This window comes from Malus domestica, chromosome 06 (assembly GCF_042453785.1).
Source record: "Malus domestica chromosome 06, GDT2T_hap1".
NCBI lineage: Eukaryota > Viridiplantae > Streptophyta > Magnoliopsida > Rosales > Rosaceae > Malus > Malus domestica.
Window position 1 is genome coordinate 428,438 of NC_091666.1, and position 24,578 is coordinate 453,015.

At 43.5% G+C, this 24,578-nt stretch overlaps 1 protein-coding gene and 2 long non-coding RNA genes across 3 annotated transcripts; 1 reads left to right on the top strand and 2 right to left on the bottom strand.

Moving 5' to 3' along the window:
* Positions 1 to 211: 211 nt before the first annotated feature.
* LOC139197153 (uncharacterized) lies at positions 212 to 19,992 on the bottom strand. The gene is made up of 2 exons (XR_011582295.1): positions 19,355 to 19,992; positions 212 to 3,521 (listed from the first exon to the last, which is right to left on the bottom strand). It is a non-coding gene; the product is annotated as an uncharacterized lncRNA (long non-coding RNA).
* Positions 6,024 to 6,878, bottom strand: LOC139196698 (uncharacterized). Its single transcript, XR_011581796.1, has 2 exons — positions 6,816 to 6,878; positions 6,024 to 6,772 (listed from the first exon to the last, which is right to left on the bottom strand). It is a non-coding gene; the product is annotated as an uncharacterized lncRNA (long non-coding RNA).
* A 290-nt stretch (positions 19,993 to 20,282) lies between the features above and the next one.
* LOC103450783 (cinnamoyl-CoA reductase 1-like) lies at positions 20,283 to 23,909 on the top strand. Its single transcript, XM_008390167.4, has 5 exons — positions 20,283 to 20,547; positions 20,655 to 20,827; positions 22,630 to 22,975; positions 23,099 to 23,294; positions 23,438 to 23,909. The coding sequence occupies exons 1-5, from the start codon at positions 20,418 to 20,420 to the stop codon at positions 23,571 to 23,573; spliced, it is 981 nt and encodes a 326-aa protein (XP_008388389.3). The 5' UTR covers positions 20,283 to 20,417; the 3' UTR covers positions 23,574 to 23,909.
* The last annotated feature ends 669 nt before the right edge of the window (positions 23,910 to 24,578 follow it).

Genomic DNA, 24,578 nt, shown 5'->3' on the forward strand with positions numbered 1-24,578 from the left:
TGAGTTGCCTAGTAACTGTTCTAATATTAACTATTTATCCAACTAATGCTTTATAATCTTCCTATTTAAGGGGTTCCATATGTATCTTTAAAGAAGTCATTTAGTGAATTTTAAAAATTATATCTAAGAAGCGAGTCATTTTCTCCTTTGAAAAGCGTTTGACTTGGTCTTACGAGGGGTATTTTATTGATAATGAAAAAAGAAGTTACACTTAGCCAGGAGGAAATAAACCTAACCCCTCATAATACAAGAAAAAAAAAAGATTAAAAAAATACATGAAAATGAAGGGGGACATAAATGTTGCCCTGGTAGAAATGAAAACAATAGAGATACAAGGAAAATAGGGGGGGGGGGGATGAAACCTAACCCTTATAAAGTCAAACCTAAAGGTCTAAACCTGCAAAATAGATCAAGCAACATCACAGGGTTAAGAAAAGAGAACAGTGAGATAAACATATATACTGAGATGCACATTAATTTGAGAAGCAAAAGCTAGGAAAGCCAGCATAGTCTGAAAGCAAAGCAACATGAGCCGCCACCGGATGGAATCATGCCATACCAAAGTTGGAGAAAACAAAGCAACACGAGTTCCGTTTTCTTTTTCTTTGGTTGAGTGATTCTCAGGTTATCTACACTCGTCTCTTTGAGAACCTTGGCTCGTCCTACGTCACTGTTATGGTTACTCTTTCACTTCATTATAGAGACTTAATAGCTGTGCCCAGTCTCTTGCTCTGTTGAGAAGAATCTTTTATAGAGATGAAGATTTACTACTCAATCACATATTTTACATCAACCGATGTTAGTCAACTTTGAGGTGAAGGTTTTTCGGGTTCTCTTGGTTTGTGGACTTGGCAATGACTATGAAGAAGCTTGATTTTGTTGGAAGTGACTTATAACAATGCTTCTTTGCAAACGATTGCAAGGTTATAATAAGTTGGTGTACTTTACTCATGGCAACCATTATAGTAGTTATTCAGCTTGCAAGGTTTAGTTCTAGTGAGAATTATCTTTCTTGTTTGTTGATTGTGGGTCTTTTTTGAATGCATAATTGTATTATACTCATGAGTCATGATAAATTTGTAACTATAGATTCGTGATATTTCTTTTGGTATATGCATACTGTTCTAGGGATTTTCCATGTGTTTTTCTTAACTAAAGTTTGTTCTAAGTACCATGTTGGTGTGCACGTCATATGTAAATTCTTGATAGTTCTTACTTGTATAATGATTTGGCCCCCGCATATGAAATCCTAGTTCTGCCCCTAGTTTCACTTTCAAGGATCTAAAATAATTACGTTCTATATTTTTTTTTAATCTGGAAACTCTCACTTTGGTGTATATACTACTTAGTGTAAAGCTCACTCATGTGAGGATTGGGATAAAACATTTACCCTCTATGTTATAGACTTGCATCTTTTATATATGGAGATATTACAAACCCATACTCGTACATAAGTTGTAGCATTTGTCACGCATCGATCCCAATACATTAGGATCAATACGTGATGTCACCATGTGCCTATTCATCTATCATACCTCGCCTCCGAGACACGACCAAAACAAACCAATAGTTCAATAGCATAGTAACTTTTTTTTCTTTTATTTCATGGCTACATCGAATCTCTATATTAGATTGCCTACATACCCTAAAACGGGATTAAGCCATTCGTAGTTTACCCTTTGTCAAGCTCTGACATTTCTCTTGATACTTCCTAACAAAAAAACATAAAGTTCTAAAATCACTCAATGGAACTCGAAAAGCATAAATCAATACATTTCATATTCAATAACGAAACCATATGACAACCAAGATTGTCATTTCGTCATCCGCATACATAACAATGTTTTACAACACAGTTCCACAATCACAACAAATAATAGATTCCATGACTCAAGGATACTCAATATTAACATTTAACTACTTAATCAACCAACAAGATCAAAGTATCCTTTCACGAAATTTGATAATAATCTTTGTATTTCCCTACCTGGATTTCAAGCAATATTGTAACCCTAATTTACAAACATAAATGTCTACTATCAGTAATTTCTATTCACAATAATCTAGGGTTTAGGACTAACTCCACGGAACCGACCAAGAGCTGGGATCCCAGACCACTTAACGGAATCCCACTAGGAAGTGGTCGCCCATCACGGGTTTACCAAGCACAACTTCTCCTTACAACCTTATGGAGGAAGTGGTCAGCCATCGCAGATATACCAAACACCATCGCCCCTAGAATACGTATGGTCACCCATCGGGGATATACTAAGCAGTACTATAGGCATAAACTAATTGTGTAGGTAGTGATCACCCTTGAAATACATATTGTCCCCATCGGATATACCAAGTAGAACCATAAGCGTGCATTAAATGGTGTAGTCCCTTAATGCGAATTAACAAAGCAAGACCACCCATGAGCACCAAGTAACAAGGTAGGCAATGACCCCTAATGCATATTAACCAACCAGAGTCACCCCTAGAATGTGTATGGTCTCCTAATTCAGAATTAACCAAGCTTATGACACCAATAGCATGGTCTCTTAATGTGGATTAACCAAGTAAGACCACCTATGGAAACAAGGTAACCAAATAAGTAGTGATCCCACAATGCAGTTTAACCAAGCAAAGTCATGCTTATAATGCATATGGTTCCCCAATGCGGATTAACCAAGCAGGTCCATAGACATGCATCAAATGATGTGGTTCCCCAATGCAGATTAACCAAGCACGACCACCTATGTACCACACTGCTACATGGTTTAGTTGTATCATCACACATTATACATCTTACATCATGAATCGTACATCATACATCAATTCAGCATGAATCACAATTGTAAGCGCGTACACACACACTCGATTCCACATGACTAACCAAAAGACTTGTCATACAACATATAAGTTCTACAAAAAACTTCTACTATGGTTCCATGCTCATTTTTTCATACTAGCAATGACATATCAATTATATCATCTAGAAGTTCAATAATCAAGTAAATTTTAGTAAGTTGCCACTCGCATGCAAAACAAAGCACATATCGCTCAATATGGCTCGCTTACCAAGATAGACCCATTAGACTTTATCGGACATCTAGTAATGTTAATTTCAGTACTTAAGAACGATTCGGAACATTTTGACCAAATGTCAACCCTTGGTTAATGTGGTCAACGATACGGTTAACAACCCTAATAATTTAATCTGGATGACCTGTACGTCGAACTTCCAACCTGTAAATTCCTAAGATCCTAAAGTATTACATATAACCACATACTATAATTTCATAAGGATCCAACAGTCAGATCTTTATCTACTAGAAAGGCCGTGTGGCGGACCTTTACGAAACTAGGATCAAACAGTCAAATCTTGTCAAAGGGGTGTCAAAAACCAAATTCAGGGCATATGAATTGGCCTAAGTAGACAAAGTGGGCATCGAGCCTACACACCACTGCCACCCGCCATCGCACACGATAATTAGTGGCTATGACTCGTCGGATTCTGGCCATAACAAAAAATGACCCTGTTTGGGCCCAAAATAATAGTTTGGGCCGAGTATAGAATCATTCTCGGCCCGGAAGGCCTTGCGACAAGAATGCCATGGATCGTTCAGTACGTGGGCCTCCAAACCTAGGTCGGCTAGGTCATAACGCAAGAAGTCGAGTCCTAGTGCAATGAGGAGTCTCGGCAGGATTAATAACCCGAAAGCGAATCCGGCTCGGTTAAGGACTAGGTTCACAATCCTAGTGAAAATAGGACTGGTCGAGTTGGTGTTGATCAGGAGGAGAAGACCTAGTCCGAGTAGGGTTTTAACTCGGATTCAAAGAGATCCAGTGCTATAAATAGGGGAGGCTGTGCATCATTCAGGCCCCTACAATTTAACACAAAACTGCCCTGCGCAAGCTTTCTCAACAACTTTGAGATTTTTTCTTTTCTTTTCTCGCTGACACATCTTCCGTTGGCATCAACAGCACTATGGAAGCAACCGGTGATATCTTAAGTCGGCATAGATAGCTCTGTCATCGTAGAATCAGTCGGTCTCGCAGTATCTTCCGTTGGCATTAACAGCACTGCGGCGAGGACGGTTGGTTACCTATCCAAGTCTCGGTCGAGAAGGATTTCCGGATCCTTATTGATTGAGGTCATCTCATTAGCCTCCTCGACGAAGTGAGGTGTTACAGTATATCGAGCTCGGCGCATTGCACGCCGAGTTATTTTATGATTGGATATTCCCAAGTGGGATTTAGAGTTCGGCATTCGGCTGGCCGAACCACGTTCACCATTAAAACTTATATTTGCTTTGAGTATTTGTGCCCTTACACTTTGGTGTCGATTCGACGTGAGTTTACTCTGACGAATAACATCACTGTGACTGAATCCGACGACGACGACTCGTGAACTTCGTAAGAATAGTAACCTTGTCTTCAGGTTCGAGAACCCAAGAGGCCGAGACGCGTTCCTTCCTCGGTCGCAATCCCAAGACGCATGAGTCAGCCGCGCACCCAACATCAACAAATTTACTCATCGTCCGAGCTCAGCCGACGAGTTGGCACGCCCCGCATTCACCAAAGGACGTAGTTAGCTTATAGATTACTCGGCATGCGCGCCACGTAGGCTTGGTAGTTTTTAGGGTCAACATTTTGGCACGCCTGGTGGGACCTAGGGCTAAACTACGAAGTTCATGCCAATTGAAACGCGATCGGTAAAAAAGAAAACAGCTATGGGAAAATCAACAGCCGATTTGCCGATTCAGAACGTAGGACACAGTGTGCCAGAGGCGCAGAATCCCGTCAGCGCCGTGACACCTGAGTCCACAAGCGCAACCCGCCGAGAAAGGGAAGTTAATCTCGGCGGTCAGGTTCGCAGTCTTGAAATTCCCGACATGAACACTTGCGAAGGAGTAATGGAAGATTGTGATGAAGATGGTGGCGAAGGATCCGATCCACCCACAAGGTCGTTTATTCGAAAATGGCTTGACGAGCAATCTTGGACGGTTGAACAGACATTGAGTCGAGGAATCGATAAAATTCATGACGTGATACGCAATTCCAGTGAAGCACAAACCAGATTACTCGAAATACTGGTTAGCAAGGTCAGCGATGGTAGAACTTTCGATCTTGCCCAGCATTTACCGCCGAGGAATAATCTATTATCAAGTGCACCGGCCGAGCTAATTCCTGCTCGGCTCAGGCCAATCAACTTGGAAAGAGGAGGAGGGTCGAATAGTAGGTCAGATGGATTCGACTAGAGAGTGGAAGTAACACCCGTCGATATGACCGAGGTCCAACAGATGATCGATTCGGCCATGAAGAAAGGGTCGAAGTTTCCTATGTTTATACACCCATATCCAGCTTATGTGGAACAGTTCGAATACCCTAGAGGTTTTAAAATCCTGGATTTTAGCCTTTTTGCCGGAGAATCATCCTTATCATCGTTAGAACATGTAGCTCGTTTCACCGCGCAATGCGAGAACGTCAATAGTGACTTTCACAAGCTGCGACTTTTCAATTTTTCGTTGACCGGTGATGTGAGAATTACTTGACACACAAATTAAACCCTCTTTTTGTCAATTGTAGTATAAGTATAAGTAGGGTATCGTTCTAGGCCGGGGATTAGGAGGGATTGCTAATCTATTCTAAATTAATTTAAAAATATTAAACAAGACTCAAGGACACAAAACTAGGCTAAAAACTCTAATAACTCGAAACACACTTAAAATGACTCAAAATAATGAAAACAATTAAATTAAACACTAGGAACTGAAATGGACGGAAATTAAATTAAAAGACTAACAATAAAGAAAACTAAATAAATAATATAATTTAATAATGGAAGGGTGTTTGGTTTTGACTAGAAGTAAATTAAACTTAAATAAATTACAGAATTGACAAAAACATGAAATTAAGGTGAAATGATAAATGACGGACTAGCTAGAGGGTTCTTCTCCACACATGACACATAAGCAACCCAAATTGATTTTCAGTTGTTCTTTCAATAAGTTGTGAATTTCAACACTTCAGATTAATCGTGAATAGCACTTTTTTAATCTTCAAGTTTTCCTTAAGTTATTGAATTGGACGGGAAAACGCATACAACAATTCAAAACATTCTTCAAAAGTCCCCTACGTGAAAAGCACAATAGAGATACAATCAAAGATCATTAAACTTTGTGAAAACTATAAGCATTGACGAGGCATTCGTAACTATGAAAAGCATGATACTCTTGCCAAGAATTTACTTAACGTGATTGTGACTAGCAACCTTTACTACTTGTGAAAATAAGTTAATAACGATTAGGTGAAATTCACTTATATTCTAGCATCAAATTCATGCATGTAAATTAAGCGTGCACTCTCAACCAACATACACAAATCAGTTTTTATACGAACGGATAAGTAAATTGAAATCACAACTTATGAAATCACAACCGAAGGTAATCAATTCATATTACAAATATATTCATGGCTTTGAATTAACCTCTAGCCAAAATAAATTTAATTACACATTATTCTAAAATTAAACCAAAAATTAATCATAAGTTGGAAAGATTTAACCGAGAGAATAAGATCTGCTGCGTTTCTGTGCTTCTGCCCTCACTCCCTGCGTCACTTCTCTCCTGCCATGCCGCACTGTCCTGCCAGTCAAACTGCCAAAGGCAGCTTGTGACCCCCCTGCGACTCTTTCCAATCCCCCCTGCTCAAGCTGCCAAATGGCAGCTTTCCTCTTGCCTTCTTCTCCTGCCCCGCGTCACCTCCTTCGTTTCTTTTCCTCTGTCTGTCTCTCAAGCTGCCAAAGGCAGCTTCTATCCTCCCTCCACCTGTCTCTCAAGCTGCCAAAGGCAGCTTGGCTGCTTCTTTCCGTCCCTCTCTCCCCCCCACTTATTTTTCTGTTCTGCGCCTAACCTTCTCACGCTGCCCAAAGGCAGCTTCTTTCCAGCTCCCCCAGACCGCTCACTTCTCTTGCGTCTTATTATCCTTTCTCACCGAGGCCCCCCTTCTTCTGCGAGCTGTCAGTCTTTTTCCCCTTCTTTGGATTCTTTTTCCGTCCCCCGTGTGGACTCCTCCATTTCCTCTGCTTTGCCAGTTGCTGTCCCCTAATTCTTCTGACTTCCTTGGATCCCTTTGTCGCTGACCTGCTTTCCTCCAGCTGCAAAGGCAGCTTGCTTTCCTCTATATTCTCCTCCCGATGCTCTCCTTTTATTTTCATTTAGTTTCTAGCAGCCCCACATAGCAGAAAAATAAGTTCTTTGGATCATGTTACTCCTACAAACACAATATATCAAGAGTATCATAAATACTTAAAGCTTCCAAATAATTAGACAAGAAAAGAAATATAAAATGATGAAATATATAGTTTAAATATTGGTTTATCATTTAGCGTCACAATGGGTTAGCAATATTGTAATTTAAATTTGCTTTTCACGAATAAAATTTCACTTGTTCTATTTTTATTTTCTTTGCATAACAAATCCTATAAACACAAAAATAACGTAAATAGCTCAAAAATATAAGGAACTAACCAAGAAAAGACGAGTGAATTTAAAGTAAAAATATATATAAATATGATCCGATCAACCGGTTCAGCGTTCGCTTGGTATATTAACCTCCCACCGAACTCCGTCCAGAGTTGGGAAGAGTTGGTCGAGAAATTTCATGAGCAGTTTTATCGGCCGGGAATGGAAATGTCAGTATCCTCACTAGCAAGGATGGCTCAGGCGTCCGACGAGTTACCAATGGATTATCTTACTAGATTCAAATCAGCCAGGAACTGGTGCTGAGTGCCTCTCCCCGAAGTTGAATTCGTCAGACTTGCTCTGAACGGTCTTGACGTCGAATACAAAAAGAAATTCTTGGGGGCAAACTTTTGGGATATGTACGAATTAGCCCAACATGTCGAGCAGTATGATTATTTGCTCCGCGAGGAAAAGATTTCGAAAGCTCCAGCTCGGGGGACGATTTACAAGAATCCTACTGTCAATTATACATCAACCGAGGATGAATGCGTTAGTGTGGATGCAGCTGAGATACAGATAGATAAGCCATACGTTTGCAAGGCGCTGACTCAAGTTGACTCTAAGGAAGTAAAAATCCGCTCGGCTACTGAAGGAACACTGAAACCGTCAAAAGTTTATACTTTTGATATTACAAAGGCCGATGCAATTTTTGATCAACTGTTATCAGCGAGGATCATCAAACTTCGGCCTGGGCACAACATTCCCAAGGCCGAAGAGCTTAAAGGAAAGGTATATTGCAAATACCACAATTCAAGCAAACACACGATAAACAATTGCGTCGTGTTTCGAGACAACGTCCAAAGCTGGATTGATAATGGCAAACTGAAATTTCCAGAGAAGAAGATGAGTGTTGATACTGACCCGTTCCCCACGGCAACAGTAAATATGGTCGATGCATGCCTACCTAAAGACAAAGGGAAAGGGAAGGCCGAAGTTGTTGCGACGCAACTCTTTCGGAATCAGAATTCTCGGCCACGTTTCATGGTCGATTTTCATTCAAACGAACCACCTACAGCTTTAACGGGACCCGCTATTGTCAAACCTATGATGGATTATAGCACCGATGAAGACAGTGGGACGGCGGTTTTGTGCAGTAAATGTAGAGCAAAGGTCGGCAGTGAGCCAGAGGAGAATCCCTCTTCACTTATAACGGAACGACCTACGGCCGCAACCCAGCAAAAGGTTGCCAACGTAGGCCAACATCAATGGGTTTTTGATAGGCTCGGTCATAAAGTGAGGATGGAAGAGACACCCTCAGTCAGGCGGCACCTTGATTTTGATGCTTCATTTTATGACGAGGACTACTATAAACGTAATTCTAGCAGTCCGGAATCATCACGGAGCCAAAAAACGGAATCATCGCGGAGCCAAAAAACTTTCAAACCTCCCGAACCTAGAGATCAACGTTGGTATACATATCATTCTTCGAAAGGCGTCTACACCGCATTATCCAAATCCCAGAAACGCCGGCACCAAAGGATAGATTGCATGGCCCGCCGACGGGTAGCCCAAGAAACTTCGGTCCCTAAATGGCGGCCGAAGGACACAATTGCTACTAATGATGAACGACCACCTCTAGCTATTATGACAGAGTTCGTTCAAGGGAAACAGATGGTCAACCGAGATGTCGAAACCACGTTCGAAGAGGCTGATAAATGGATCAAACTTCTTCTTCGGCCGGGGGAGATGAAGGCACGCCTCGAGCATTTCAGGCAAGAGGCCGAAAGCAAATTAGCCCCGCCGGCCATACAAGAACCTTTGATCAAAATTCGACAGAATTTGCATCCGCCGTTCCTCGGGGAGGCCTTGGAATATATGCGAGAATTTCATAAGAAACATTCGGCCAACGATCTGTATGGTTTGCCGAAAGCATGTCAAGACACAATTGATCTGATCCAAACTTGCCCTGATACCGAGCAAATCATTCAGAAGACCTTAGACCCAGGATTGAAAGTAAGGTTCCAGCACATACGAGAAGCTCGTGTTCTTGGATTTGAAGTCGACCTATATACTGATATCGATGCCGCTGACCTTCCTTTCTCAATAGAGGACCTTCAGTATTTACGATATCACTTTGAAGTATTTTCGGCTGTGTCTCTCTTCGGCCTTACGGCCGATGAAATAGCCCGTGTTGCACGATTGGATGCCTATCTCGACACCAGAGACGCCCGGATGCATTACCAGGAGCAAGTTCGGGTCTTGGCCCGAAGCACACTTTCAATCTCAACCTCACCTGAGGCAATTACGCAGAACCAACAGGCTGCCAAAGAGACGCTGCAGGATCAAACCATTGAAGAAGGAACAGAAGAGTCTTTTTGTCCAACTCTAACGGCAGCGGAGGCCGCAGTCGCCGACCAGACAAGAGACGCAGCGAGCGAAGAGGATCCTAACCTGGTGGGCCCGTCAGTTCTGGACAACATGGAAATCAGTATGGTCCATGTGTTGCCCGCCGATTTTCAATCAAGCACAGCTCAACCGAGTTTCCTTGATGGTGACGTAATTGCCGAGGAAGCCGGTCACATTGACTTTGTAACTATTGCCGATGACGACTCTGCAACAAAAGATGACAATATCAAAGCAGCTTTGGCCGAATTGTTTTCTCGCTCATCATCGGCCAACCTCCATCATTTGAAGCCGTTGTATGTCATGGCCCATATCGAAGGGTATCCAGTCTCCAAAGTTTTTGTCAACTGCGGAGCGACGGTCAATATCATGCCTGTAAACATCATGAAGGCGTTGCATCGCTCCAATGAAGAACTCATTCCTTTCGGGATCACAATAAGCAGTTTCGTCGGAGACAAATCACAAACCAAATGGGTGCTTCCTTTAGCGGTAAATATTGCCGGCCGAAATCATATAACCGCCTTTTTTATCGTTGACTCCAAGATCGAGTATAACGCTCTGCTCGGTCAAGACTGGATTCATTAAACCAGCTGTATTCCTTCATCCTTATATCAAGTGCTAGTTTTCTGGGACGGTAAATCGGTCATCGTTCACCCGGCCGATAGTCAGCCCTTCGAAACTAACATGATCCAAGCACGGTATTATGATGACCACATCGGCTATATCACCCTACAGGGTTTCAATGACGAAGGACATCCGACTCGGATTTCTGTTCAAAAAGCTATCGAGGTTGGCGCCGAAACTGTCCATCAGGATTCGGCGAGACTCGGTTTAGCTAATTTCATCCCCGAAGCCGATGTTTGACACCGATCGGGAAAAACGTAGGGCCGCGGTTTCATCTACTATGGAACGACTGCTGGCCCATTGGTATACTATATCGAAACAACCAAATTCGGGCGTTAACCTTGTCGAGTTCCTTGCCGAAGGAGATAATGGTCATGTCTTATCTCGTGACAATTCAAGCCGCCCCGGCCGAGCTCGAAGATAATCGGCCCCAAGTCAAAGATCCCTTGGAAGAAGTTAATGTTGGGACGGCCGATGACCCACGACCTTTATTTATTAGTGCTCTACTTCCCCAACCTCTGAAGAATGAACTTCGTGCCCTGCTGGAGGAGTTTAAAGATTGTTTTGCTTGGAGCTATCATGAAATGCCTGGTTTGGATTGTACTCTCGTCGAGCATGAGTTACGTATTAAACCTGGATGTAAACCTTTCCGTCAACCACCTCGACGCTTCTCGACCGAAGTTCAACTCGGTATCAAGGACAAACTAGTTCGGCTTTTGAAAGCCGGGTTCATTCGGACAGCTCGATATGTGGAATGGTTGGCCAATATCGTTCCTGTTTTAAAGAAAAATGGTGCATTGTGCATTTGCATCGATTTTAGAAATCTGAATCTGGCAACTCCTAAAGAAGAGTATACAATGCCGATTTCGGATTTGTTAATCGATGCCGTGGCAAATCATGCAATCTTGTCCTTTATGGATGGACACGCCGGGTACAACCAAATTTTCATTGCCGAGGCTGATGTGCAAAAGACTGCTTTTCGCTGCTCGGGGGCACTCGGCACTTACGAATGGGTTGTCATGCCGTTCGGCCTCAAAAACGCCGGCGCCACATACCAACGGGCAATGAACACTATATTTCATGATTTAATTGGAACCATCATCGAAGTCTATATTGACAATGTTGTAATTAAGTCCAAACAACAGTGGACTCATTTGGATGACCTCCGACAGGCTTTCCTTCGTATGCGTCAACACAATCTCAAGATGAACCCTGCCAAATGTGCATTCGGTGTGTCGGTCGGTAATTTTCTCGGTTTCCTCGTGCATCACCGTGGAATTGAAGTGGACGAGAATAAAGCACGTGCAATCATCAATGCTCCACCCTCGACGACGAAGAAACAACTGCAGTCCTTACTCGGCAAGATAAATTTTCTCCACTGATTTATAGCTAACTCGGCAGGAAGAATGAAAGCGTTCTCGACGCTTTTGAAACTTAAGGACTCAGATACATTTGCGTGGACAGACGAGCATCAGGCAACGTTTACACAAATCAAAGTCTCCCTCACGACACCACCTGTCCTTGTTCCACCACGGCGCGGTAAACCTCTCAAACTATATATCTCGACGGCTGAAGGGTCCATCGGCTGCCTCCTCGCCCAAGATAACGATGTCGGGCGAGAGCATGCTATTTTTTACCTCAGTCGAAATCTTAATCAACCGGAAACCAATTATTCTGCCGTTGAGAAGCTCTGTCTTGCCGTGTTCTTCGCCGCCTCCAAGCTCCGGCATTACATGCTTTCGTCGGTCACACAAGTTATTGCTCAGACCGACGTTATCTGGTACATGCTTACCCGGCCAATTGTAAAAGGGAGAATTGGGAAGTGGACGATGGCGTTGTCCGAGTTTAGCTTGCAGTACGTGCCCCAGAAAGCTGTCAAAGGCCAAGCATTGGCCGACTTCCTTGCTCAACATCCTTCCCCCTACGGTTTTGGGGACACCGATGTCGAAATCGGCATGGTTGAGACACGCGACAACTATTGGATGATGTATTTTGACGGTTCCAGTACTTCATCCTCGGCCGGTGTTGGGGTTGTCATTCAATCTCCTAATCACGATCGTTGGTATTTTTCGCTTAAGTTGGATTTTGACTGCACCAATAATCAGGCCGAATATGAAGCCCTTATCATCGGCCTTGGCCTCCTTCATGACTTGCGGGCCACCCGTGCCCTCGTCCTCGGTGACTCTGAGCTTGTGATTAACCAACTTAATGGATCTTTCCGCTGCATAAGTTGTACCCTGGTACCCTACCACTTGGTTGCCAGCTATTTGGCCGAGTCCTTCGACGGTATTACTTTCGAGCATATTTCCTGAATCTATAATACCGACGCGGACGAATTAGCTCAAATCGCCTCCGGTGCACAACTCCTAGGGGGCAAGCTAGGCCGAGAAATACCGGTGTTACGACAGCTGTACCCGGCCTTGGTTAACCAGCAAATCCTCCGACGCGACGACGTGATACGCACCAGAGTCATGTCTTTACCTTCGTTGCTAGACCGACAAGGCACTATAGAGGTTTATACCGTCAAGGCAACACCAGATGATTGGAGAAAACCCATTATGCAGTACCTTGACAATCCCAATGGAAAACATAGTCGCAAGACACGAGTTCACGCCATGAACTATGTCACGTACCAAAACGAGTTATACAGAAAAGGCGAAGATGGTTTGTTACTGCTATGCCTCGGCCTCCAAGAGGGTGCTCAGGCAATCACAGAGGTCCATGAAGGGGTTTGCGGAGCTCATCAATCCGGACGAAAAATGCGATGGCTACTTCAACGACACGGCTATTTTTGGCCAAGGATATTAAAGGATTGTATCGAGTTTGCACGAGAGTGCATACAGTGCCATATTCATGGGCCTATACAAAGGGCCCCGGCCGAATCATTACATTCGGTCATTAAACCATGGCCGTTTAGAGGATGGGTCATGGACGTAATCAGCAAAATCGAGCCATCTTCTGGAGCTGCCAAGCACGCATGGATAATAGTCGCAACCGATTACTTTACTAAGTGGGTCGAAGCGAAATCATATGCCGAGCTAACGTCTAAAGAAGTTTGCGACTTCGTGAAGGAACACATTGTGACCAGATTTGGCGTACCAGAAACGATCATAACTGACAATGGAATAATCTTCACAGCCGAAAGGTTTAAAGAGTATAAAGCAAATTTAAAAATTCAGCTCGAACAGTCTACACCGTATTATCCACAAGCGAATGGGCAGGTCGAGGAAAGTAATAAAGTCTTGATCGGCATCCTCGAAAAAATAATAAAAGAAAGGCCCGGCATGTGGCATTTGAAGTTGAACGAGGCATTATGGGCATATCGAACATCGTCCCGATCGGCGACTGCGACAACCCTGTACGCATTAACCTACGGACACGATGCAATGTTACCAGTCGAGTTAAGCATAAATTCGTTGCGATTAATTGAACAAAGTAGTTTGTTTAGCGCCGAAAATAATCAGTCCATGAGGCAGGAATTAGAAGATTTGGAAGAAGCGCGACTTGACGCTTATAACTTATTGGTGGCACAAAAACGGATTGCCGAGCGAGCCTATAATCAAAAGGTGCGACAGAAAACATTCGGCGATGGTGAATTGGTTTGGCAAACGGTGTTACCCGTAGGACTAAAAGACCCTAGGTTCGGCAAGTGGTCGCCAAATTGGGAAGGGCAGTTCGTTGTACATAAAGTATACGGAAAAAGGGCGTATCATCTTAAAGATCGGACCGGTTTAGTTCACAGATTACCAATCAATGGGAAGTTTTTGAAGAAATACTATCCGGTCACATGGGAAATGCGGGAATAGAAAACCAATTCATTAAGATCGATAAGCATGTACAAAATGAGTAAGTCGATCGGTTTACATTCAAATACATTCAAGGTGAAGAAGGTAGAAGAGTGCCGAGCAGGGCATTCAGCTCCAACCACCGCACATCGCCCATGATGACCTCGGCCTGCCGATTCTTCTTGTCCAACTTCAACTGCTCGACCCGTTTTGTGTTCGCCGCATACTCGGTCAAACAAGCTTTGCCGCCCGACTCGAAGTCCTTGGCAAGCTCGGAGGCAATGGCCGATCGGTGTTTCTCCAATTCGGCCATTTGACGGTCGAGGTCGGCCAAGACCTCTCATTTGGCCTTTAGGGCGTCAATCTTTGGACAAAGAGTAGCTTGAACGGCCATGGCAGCCTGCAGGTTTTGTTCGGCCCTTAGAGCGCTCTCGAAAATATTGAAAGTTTCTCGAACCCGCTCCAAGGCGGTTGACGCCTGAACGACAGCCTCGCCGCTCAGCTGACCGTCGGCTCCAAGGTCGTTTAGACACGCACCCAGCAAGTCAAGACCTTTACGCTCAAGGACTTACGACGCCGAAAGTGACAAGACCTCTTGCAGCCGAGTCAGAGCAGTTGAATCAGCAGTGTCAGTTGTGGCGGCCGAAGGACCAGCCCCTCCAGTGGTGCTGGACAAAAGAGCTTTGAATTCGACCTTTCACGAAGCCTGCACACACAAATCAGGTTAAGCTCAAAAGAGGTCATGAAAAAGATAGCAAGAAGGTTTCGTTTCTTTTAACCTGCCGAGAGGAGACCTCGGTCATGTCTTCAGGATCGTTGCTCGAACCTAAAGAACTCAATGGCCGAGCCCAGTGTCTTAGATTGCTTCTCAGTTCACGCGGCCGATGGAGGTTATCTACGTTCGATGGCCACTGAGGCGGCCATGAAATATAGATAACACCCTTCGGCACATAGAAGTTTCGATGAAAAGAGTACGCAGGCACCTGACAGTATTTTTCTGGTTTAGAGTTTTATGGCAGGAAAATAATCAAGGAAAGGCGATAGAAGGCACTTACGAATGCCGAAGTAGCTTCCTGCGGAGGAATGTTGAGGTCTTGGTCTTGAGGATGAATGGGCGTTTCGGTCGCCGCTACTGGTTCGTCGGCCGGTCGTTTGCCATGGTCGGCCGTGGAAGGGCCGACTGAAACAGCCATCTCAGACCCAGGAAAAGTTTGACGACAAGGATAAGGGAGACTCGCCAATGGAACTTCGTCGCTCCCCTCGCTCTCTTCCAGAACGAAGATCGAAGGTTTTGGATGTGCGGGAGAAGTCCTCTCGGTCGCATGGACTGCCTTTTCTAGGACAGGCGTAGCCTCGACCGATGGAGCTACGACTGGTGCATCGACCTTAGAAACAGGCCGTGATTGGACTGTTTTTATGGTCGGAGTTGGCTGTTTCTCGACCAAGGCTTGGCCGACGGTTAGAGAAGGGGAAACACTGGGAGTCGTCGCCCCCGTAGTTTGACTGGAGATGACGTGGATCTCTCGTGCTCCTTTCTTTGCCAGCTTTTTGACCAGCTTGGTAGGCCGAGGGGGTTCGATAGTCGGCTCAGCCTCTTGACGAGGCCATTTGCTCGGCAAGACAGGCACAGCGGTTTTAGCCCTCTTCGAGGTGACCGATTTTTTCTCAGCCGCAGCTGCAGCGACCACTTCCACATTTTTCAAGGACCGGCTACCTGGGGAAGCAAAAGCAAGTCAGCAAAGCAGATCAGTAGTTCAAAATTGAAAGAAAAAGGTAGAAATAAACCATTACCTTGGGTTTGGGGGGCATAAGCCTTCTTAGGTCGACCACCGAAGAGTTTGACGAGAACGGTTTCGACCGGAACCAAAGAACTGTTGGGTATATTCTTCCCACCAAGCACCGAAGGTATCGGTGCAAAGAGTTTCTAGAGTGGCTGGTCGAAGGCTGAATTTCTGGCATCGCTCTTGGAACTCCCTTTTTGCGTCACTGCATTCCTTCTTGGAAGAACCAGTTTCACGTCAGCGGCTTAGGACGGACCGAGATGAGAGATGGGGGACCGGGCAACCTTGGAGGTAGCCAAGCTGCCGAGCGAGGAAGTTTGGATGATACACTTCCCAACTCGCTTGGCGGCCCTCACAGCCGAGAGGAAGATCGCGGGCAAGCACGAAGAACCCCCAGGATTGACGAAGGTCGGCCTCTTCGTCCGCGCCCCATGCTGATGTAAGAAGTCTGATCGACGAAGGGTATTCTCGACGACGACAGATCAAGAATTCATCATTAGAAAGGTCATCGAGAGCGAAAAAGTATCTGAACACTTCTTCAGCTTGGTGGGGGGTGATTGGCCGAAGAGCCAGTTGGGGGCCAATCGCTTCCTTGGGCGAGAAATCGGCCATCGTTGGTCGAAAAGGGGCAAAATAGACCTGCAGCCAGAGTTGGAAGACCCAGAGGGCCCCATTCTGCTACGGATCGACCTTGTCTAGAGTGACTTCGGCCAAGCAGCGTAGGAGATGTGCGAGAATGGCCGGGCTGAGTGCCAAAGTGTGACCGCTAGCTAAAGCTTCGGCCACTGGCATATTCTCGACCAGACACTTATTAGATTTGGTACAACAAATAAATTTGTTGTACCAATAGAAGAGGAAAGCCTCGTGCTCCCCTTCTCGCAGAGCCTCCTCTCATCGGCCGACAAAATTGAGATAGAGGGTGTTGTAGTTGAAGAAGTTCTTGTGAAGCTTGTGGACCTCTTCCTTCGAGGGTGTTTGGCCATCACCGCTCAGCATCTCAAGGGCTCGCTTGTCGAAGAGCACCTTCAAATTGAGGTTCGACGGGTACCCAAGGAGGGTAGCGTCGACTGGGATTCCAGTTGGGGAAGTCCTCAAGATGGCAGTGAGGTCGATGATGGTGGGGCCAATGGGGTCGAGAGGGAGAACCATGGTGTTAGTAGCCGAACACCAGAAACATGAGGCCGCTAGGAGGAGCTCATTGTCCAGGATGATATCTATGAACGAGAGGCGAATGACATCATAAATGCCTAGGGCTTTCCATTGCTCGCCGAAAAGCCTTTCCATTCGTACAACCCAGGCTGCCCAGGCTGTAGTGGTCGAGGGCCAGGAGCCCTGAGGCCTCGCCACCTCCCACTTCGACCATTCAAATCCTTGCAGCAAAGATGACAGGCAGTGCTTCTGGAGGAGCTCGGTGATGGTTGGTGGCACCGCCGCCTTAAAGAGAGGACCTAAGATTTGGTGAGGGGTACTCATGTCACTCTCAAATCGGATGGTCTTGATTGAACTCCGATCGATGATTTTCTGGCATTGGTCACACTCCTTAGAAAGCTTAGAGATAAAGGAGGCCATGGTGAATGGTTTGAAGGGATGACAAGAAAAGAATTTTCTGGGTTTAAAGATTAAGGAATGAAGACTTGGAAGGAAGAGACACATTGAAGGACAATGGTAAGAAATTTCAGAAATTTTGAAAGCGTAAAGTACAAATGAGGGAATTTCAATATTTATAGAGTTGTGGAAGGAAGGGCAATCGTTCGAAATTCAAAATAAGGGGTAAAATCGACCGGAAAACCACTAATCATTATGAACATTTAGGAAATGCAGTTGAGAAGACCGGGGGTATCAGATTTTGGGGGCGCACGATTGCGTGTGACGGCGAGATTAATAGCGGAAGACGTTTCGACGTCTGCACGATGACAGGTGGCTCGCGGATTGAGGTAGAGTGGCTGTGTTCAGCCATAAGGTCATGATGGCATAACGGTTCAGGTAGCCGCACGTCTTAGATGTCATTATTAGGATTGGCCGTGTTAGAAGATGCCACGTGGCGAGTTGGTTAGCAGGATCAAGATCGTGCAATCGTGCTCAATAAATGCGCCTTAGAAAGAGAGTACTGGGGTTCTGAGTATTAGATTCGCTTCTTCAAGATCGAAACTCGGCCAAAGAATTCAGGCCGAAGACCTCAGAAGCGAGGGGGCAATGTTTGGGCCCAAAATAATAGTTTGGGCCGAGTATAGAATCATTCTCGACCCGGAAGGCCTTGCGACAAGAATGCCATGGATCGTTCAGTACGTGGGCCTCCAAACCTAGGTCGGCTAGGTCATAACGCAAGAAGTCGAGTCCTAGTGCAATGAGGAGTCTCAGCAGGATTAATAACCCGGAAGCGAATCCGGCTCGGTTAAGGACTAGGTTCACAATCCTAGTGAAAATAGGACTGGTCGAGTTGGTGTTGATCAGGAGGAGAAGACCTAGTCCGAGTAGGGTTTTAACTCGGATTCAAAGAGATCCAGTGCTATAAATAGGGGAGGCTGTGCATCATTCAGGCCCCTACAATTCAACACAAAACTGCCCTGCGCAAGCTTTCTCAACAACTTTGAGATTTTTTTCTTTCTTTTCTCGCTGACACATCTTCTGTTGGCATCAACAACACTATGGAAGCAACCGGTGATATCTTAAGTCGGCATAGATAACTCTGTCATCGTAGAATCAGTCGGTCTCGCAGTATCTTCCGTTGGCATCAACAGCACTGCGGCGAGGACGGTTGGTTACCTATCCAAGTCTCGGTCGAGAAGGATTTCTGGATCCTTATTGATTGAGGTCATCTCATTAGCCTCCTCGGCGAAGTGAGGTGTTACAGTATATCGAGCTCGGCGCATTGCACGCCGAGTTATTTTATGATTGGATATTCCCAAGTGGGATTTAGAGTTCGGCATTCGGACGGCCGAACACGTTCACCATTAAAACTTATATTTTCTTTGAGTATTTGTGCCCTTACACTTTGGTGTCGATTCGGCGTGAGTTTACTCTGACGAATAACATCACTGTGACTGAATCCGACGACGACGACTCGTGAACTTCGTAAGAATAGTAACCTTGTCTTCAGGTTCGAGAACCCAAGAGGCCGAGATGCGTTCCTTCCTCGGTCGCAATTGCAAGACGCAGGAGTCAGCCGCGCACCCAACATCAACAAATTTACTCCTCGGCCGAGCTCGGCCGACGAGTTGGCACGCCCTGCATTCATCGAAGGACGTAGTTAGCTTATAGATTACTCAGCCTGCGCGCCACGTAGGCTTGGTAGTTTTTAGGGTCAACAGACCCATATTATGTCAAATTAAAGCTTGTGGAGAATGGAGCAATATTCATACATTCGTCGGAGTCTAGATATGACTACAAAACCTTGAATTCCTCAGTAAAGTTGTGGATCGACGAAAAGGGTGTACCTTGTCAAGTCTTTAATAGAGCTCGAACGTCAAATTTAAAGCTCGGAGTTTGCAGCCCAAATTGAGGTTAATGCAGTGGAGGCAGTCATCGACGTTGAGGTGAACGGAGAAGGCAGATCGTCGGCATCAAAGTCCCGGAATTCTCAAGACTGAATCCGCCACGAATGAGATCTAAAGTAGGTTGATCTTGGGTGGGAAATGACCATGGGGACAAGAGGAGTCTATCCCATATGGTGGCCAAGATCGTCGTCGACAAAATCATTGGAATCGGCGTATGAAAGTTTGTCCAAAAACAATCAAAATTGCAGAGAGATTCCGAGGCAACCAAGTCGACTTGCATAGCTTTTTTCTAAAACGAGAAGAGCTCCCTTCCTAAATCTGGGACCTTCCATACATAGGGGTCCAAAAGACAAAATTACCCCTTCCCTTGTTTCCTTATTTCTCCTTCATTAACATTCCAATTCGCGATCGTTTTTTATCCACGCATTTGTGAGATTGAGTTCTATTCGAAAACACTAAAAGTGACTAAAAGGGCCTTACAGATTTTTAATTACTAATTACGAAAATAAAGTGAATTTGTGTAAATACGTAAAATTAGATAGTGACATATTTCACACCTTCATTATTACCATGGAAAATTCAACAAGTTGTACTGTTGTAGCATTCAATATTGCTAAGGAAAATTCAGCAAGTTGTTATAAGAAATGACTTCGTGGGCATCACCCACATCACTATTTCGCCAATAAACATTCACCACGTGGGCATTCATCTTTTGTCAAACCATATGATAAGACTCCCTCCACCGCATATATAAACAGACAAGTAGAATGACGAAGAAGATATAGATAGAGAGATCAATCATAAGAGAGGTGGGACTGAGAGGAGCAAGGAAATTAGTTAGGTTGAATATATAACTTGGTAAGAAGATATAGCAAGGAGATGGCGGGTGAGGCGGCTGATCAGAAAGAAAAAGTATGCGTGACTGGAGCTGGAGGATTTACTGCCTCTTGGGTCGTCAACCTCCTTCTCTCCAGGGACTATGTTGTTCATGGAACTGTCAGGCAACCAGGTCAGTCAATCCCAACACTCATCGTATATATAGTATAATATTAATTGTATATTTTCAGTGAGAAGATTGGACTGAATTGAGAAAAATATATTCGTGCGCGCATGCAGGAGATAGCAAGTATGCTCACTTGAACAAGCTTGAGAAAGCATCAGTGAACCTCAAACTGTTCAAGGCAGATTTGTTGGACTACGACTCTCTTCGTTTGGCCATTGAAGGTTGCAGCGGAGTCTTCCATGTTGCCAGCCCTGTACCCAATTCTCTTAATGATTCAGACCCTGAGGCAAGAATCTTCCAGACTATGTTATCTTAATTAATTGAGTTATGCTGGGTAAATTTAATCTACACATTTAGTCTCTCTAATATTTACTCTAATTAATTAATATGTGCCTCGCTCAACGTAATTTATTTAACTATAATTGTTAGATTCGACCGGCTGCATTGATTGATTATTGAATCCCATATTTGAAAACTTATTTTGAAAAAAAAAAAATTTGAAATTTGAAAGTCCAAAAAAAAAAAAAAAAAAAGGCTTCCAGTGAATAATGCTTGTGCTCCCCTTATGAAGGAACATAATTATCTCTACATTTATAATTAGCATATTTTACTATACAAAAATCATAATTGGCATCGTTTATTCACTTTCATATATAATCTAAATATCATATCCATAAAAAATCATGGCTTTTTATCCAAAATAATCCTTGAGATTTGCATAACACATAATTTTGGCACCTAAGATTGAAAATCAATAAAAATGGTTCCTGAGATTTTCTACCATCCATGATTTTAGTCATTCCGTTAAAAACTCTGTTAGGTGGTTCCAGAGCTCTTGGCCAGAAGTTTCGGTAATTTTCAAAGCTTCGTAACTTAATCGTTTCTTAACCAAATTCGACCCATAATATATCAAAATGAAGATAGGAAAGTGTAGAATAAGATTATACCTATTTGGAAGCCCAATTGTTTCCAGATATAGCAGGAAAATAGCCTGAAAAGTGACTGGTCCGCAGGAAAACTGGAAAACTAGCAAGAAACTGGGTAAACTTTAAACGTTCATAACTTCTTCAATACTCAACCAAATCGAGTGATTCAAAATCTAAACTCACACTTCTCAATGAGATAAAGAGAATGGTACCTTTATAGATGGCTAACTCTCCGTGGTTTGACCGGAAAATGGCTCGAAAGTGGCTAACTCGATGAGACCAAGACAGCCAATTTCGAGCCATTTTACGGCCAAACGACGGCAAGTTATCCATCAAGAAAGGTACCATTCTCTTCCTCTCATTCGGGAGTATGATTTTTGTTTTTGAATCACTTGATTTCGTTGAGTATTGAGGAAGTTATGAATGTTTAACATTTACCTAGTTTCCGGTGAGTTTTTCAGTTTTCCTACAGACCAGTCACTTTTCAGGCTATTTTTAGGTCAAAACATGGCGCATTAGCCATCAAGAAAGATACCATTCTCTTCGTCTCATCTAGAAGTATGATTTTCATTTTTGAATCACTCAATTTCGTTGAGTATTGAAGAAGTTATGAACGTTTAAAGTTTACCCAGTTTATGGTGAATTTTCCAGTTTTTCTGCGAACCAATCACCTTTCAAGCTATCGGCCAAGAGCTCCGGAACCACTTAACGGAGTTTTTAACAAAAGGACCAAAATCATGGATGGTGGAAAATCAGGGACCATTTTTATTGATTTTCAATCTGAGGGACCAAAATTATGTATTATGCAAATTTCATGGACCATTTTGGATAAAAAGCCAAAAATCATTAAATGTGAAGGTCTTTTAGTCAATGCTATGCATCAATCAAAGGAACCGTTTATCATGACGATGCTACTTGTTACCAAAACCATCGATTGGTTTAACATGCATGGATGACTAAAAGACATTCAAATTGAATGATTTTTAGATGATGATAAATAAAATGAACGGTTCCAATTTTGATGTTCATACGATAAAACTATGTTAATTGTAATTTGGGGGGGGGGGGGGGAAACAAGTTCTCTTACGAGAGGAACACAAGCATGATCCTTTCAGTTTTGAGTAAAAGAACTGAAATTGTAGAATAAATGAATGTGTTGCAGGAGTTTCTTGAACCAGCAATAAAGGGAACGCTGAATGTACTCAAGGCTTGCAAAGAGGCCAAAGTGAAGAGAGTTGTAGTTGTGTCGTCTATAGCCGCCGTCGTTATGAACCCGGAGTGGCCTAAGGATCAAGTCAAGGACGAGACTTGTTGGTCCGTTCCCGAATATATAAAAACAACAAAGAAATGGTACTATCTTTCGAAAACAGAAGCAGAACGCGAGGCTCTGGAGTTTGGAAAAAGAAATGGACTTGAGGTTGTGACTGTTTGTCCTTCTATCATTTTGGGGCCAATCTTGCAATCCACTCTCAATTCCAGTAGCTCTCTCATTGTTAAAACTATAATAGGTATCTCTGTGCATATTCATATATTAAGATTACAAGGTACAAGACATGTTTCTTGTTTGTGCAATATTAATGTACTAGTGTGTGTGTGTGCACGCACGCGCGCAACTCTGTACGAATGTGTAGGTGGTCTTGAGTCCTTGGGATGCAATTACTGGACGTTCGTGGATGTTCGTGATTTAGCTGATGCGCTGCTTCTTGCATACAACAAGCCTGAGGCTGCAGGAGAAAGATACTTATGCAATTCACACTCAATTGGCATACGAGATGTGGTGGAGAAATACTTAAGGCCTACATATCCCGATTACAAGTACCCCAAGAAGTAAGTTAATCCATTAGACCAGTCCTTCAATAATTAATTATGGTCTGTTTTTTTTTTTCAATTCATCCTTCTGTTTGGTTGTGTACCTTTAACGACTGATCCATGTTCATGTTATTAAGATATGTTACCGGTTGTATTGGCAGCCTTACCTATGCAGAGGAAGAAGTTCAACACTTTAGTTCCGAAAAATTGCAGAAGTTGGGTTGGACTTTCCGGCCAGTTGAGGAAACGCTTAATGATTCTATTGAAAGCTACCGGAAGGCTGGAATCGTGGGTTAGGAAAAGTTGACAGACTATTGTATGTGTACTGCATTTTCCCTAGCTAGCTGACTAGCTACTCTTAGTATGCAGACTGCTGTGCACAATCACAAACAAAATAATAGTTCTGCTTGGTAAGTATGATAAGCAGCAGTGTTTGCTACTGCCTGCTTATGCTTCATATAGGTAGAAAGTTAAGTTATGCTCTCGTCTTGATTCCTACCCTATATGTTTGGGCCGCTTTAAATTCCGTCCGGATCTCACACCTCCGAGCCTTACACGGTGGGGGGTTTTAGGCTCATGTGTGAATTAGGCTTATTTCTAGCTAAATCTCTATATAATTTAATTTTAATCTCACTTTGCCTCTTGTGAGAATGTGAAGGTAAAAGAGTTTCATATTGGTGAAAGGAGAAACCTTGCAAAGGTTTATAAGAGGTTGGACTACTCTTCATATTGCTAATTGGTTTTATGGTGGAACTTTAACTTTTTTCATGGTATCAAAGCAGGTTGACCCACATGTAAAGCCCAACGGCTACATGTGCTCCACCTCACCCAATTCGTGTTGTCCACGTATTTAGCTTGAAAGTTTGTCACACGTGAGGGGGCGTGTAAGAATGTGAAGGTAAAAGAGTTCCACATTGGTGAAAGGAGAAACCTTGCAAGAGCTTATAAGAGATTAGGCTACTCACCATATTGCTGATTGATTTTATGGTGGAACCTCAATTTTTTTCACCTCCTATAACTCAAAGTCTTTATTTTACTCCCTAAAACTCAAAATTTGTTCCACTTTGCCCTTGAAACTCGATATTGATCTCATTTTGCCCTCATAAACTTAGAAGTCGTCATTTTACTCACTTGTTCCACATTCCCTTGATTATGTTAATTCATTATGTGGGTTTGATTTGTATCCACCAAACTAATCATTTTTTTCCATCTTTGCATCTCAAGCACAGAAACCTAAAAAATTCTAATTCTTAATTTCTTCTTTTAAACTTTATATTTTCTGATTGTTGAATGTTAACGCAT

Bases quoted from the DNA above. Each gene is read 5' to 3' on its own strand.
- LOC103450783 (XM_008390167.4), top strand. From the start codon at position 20,418: ATGGCGGGTGAGGCGGCTGATCAGAAAGAAAAAGTATGCGTGACTGGA. The intron at 20,828-22,629 runs GCAAGAATCTTC...AATGTGTTGCAG, and splicing joins TTAATGATTCAGACCCTGAG to GAGTTTCTTGAACCAGCAAT. The intron at 22,976-23,098 runs GTATCTCTGTGC...ACGAATGTGTAG, and splicing joins CATTGTTAAAACTATAATAG to GTGGTCTTGAGTCCTTGGGA.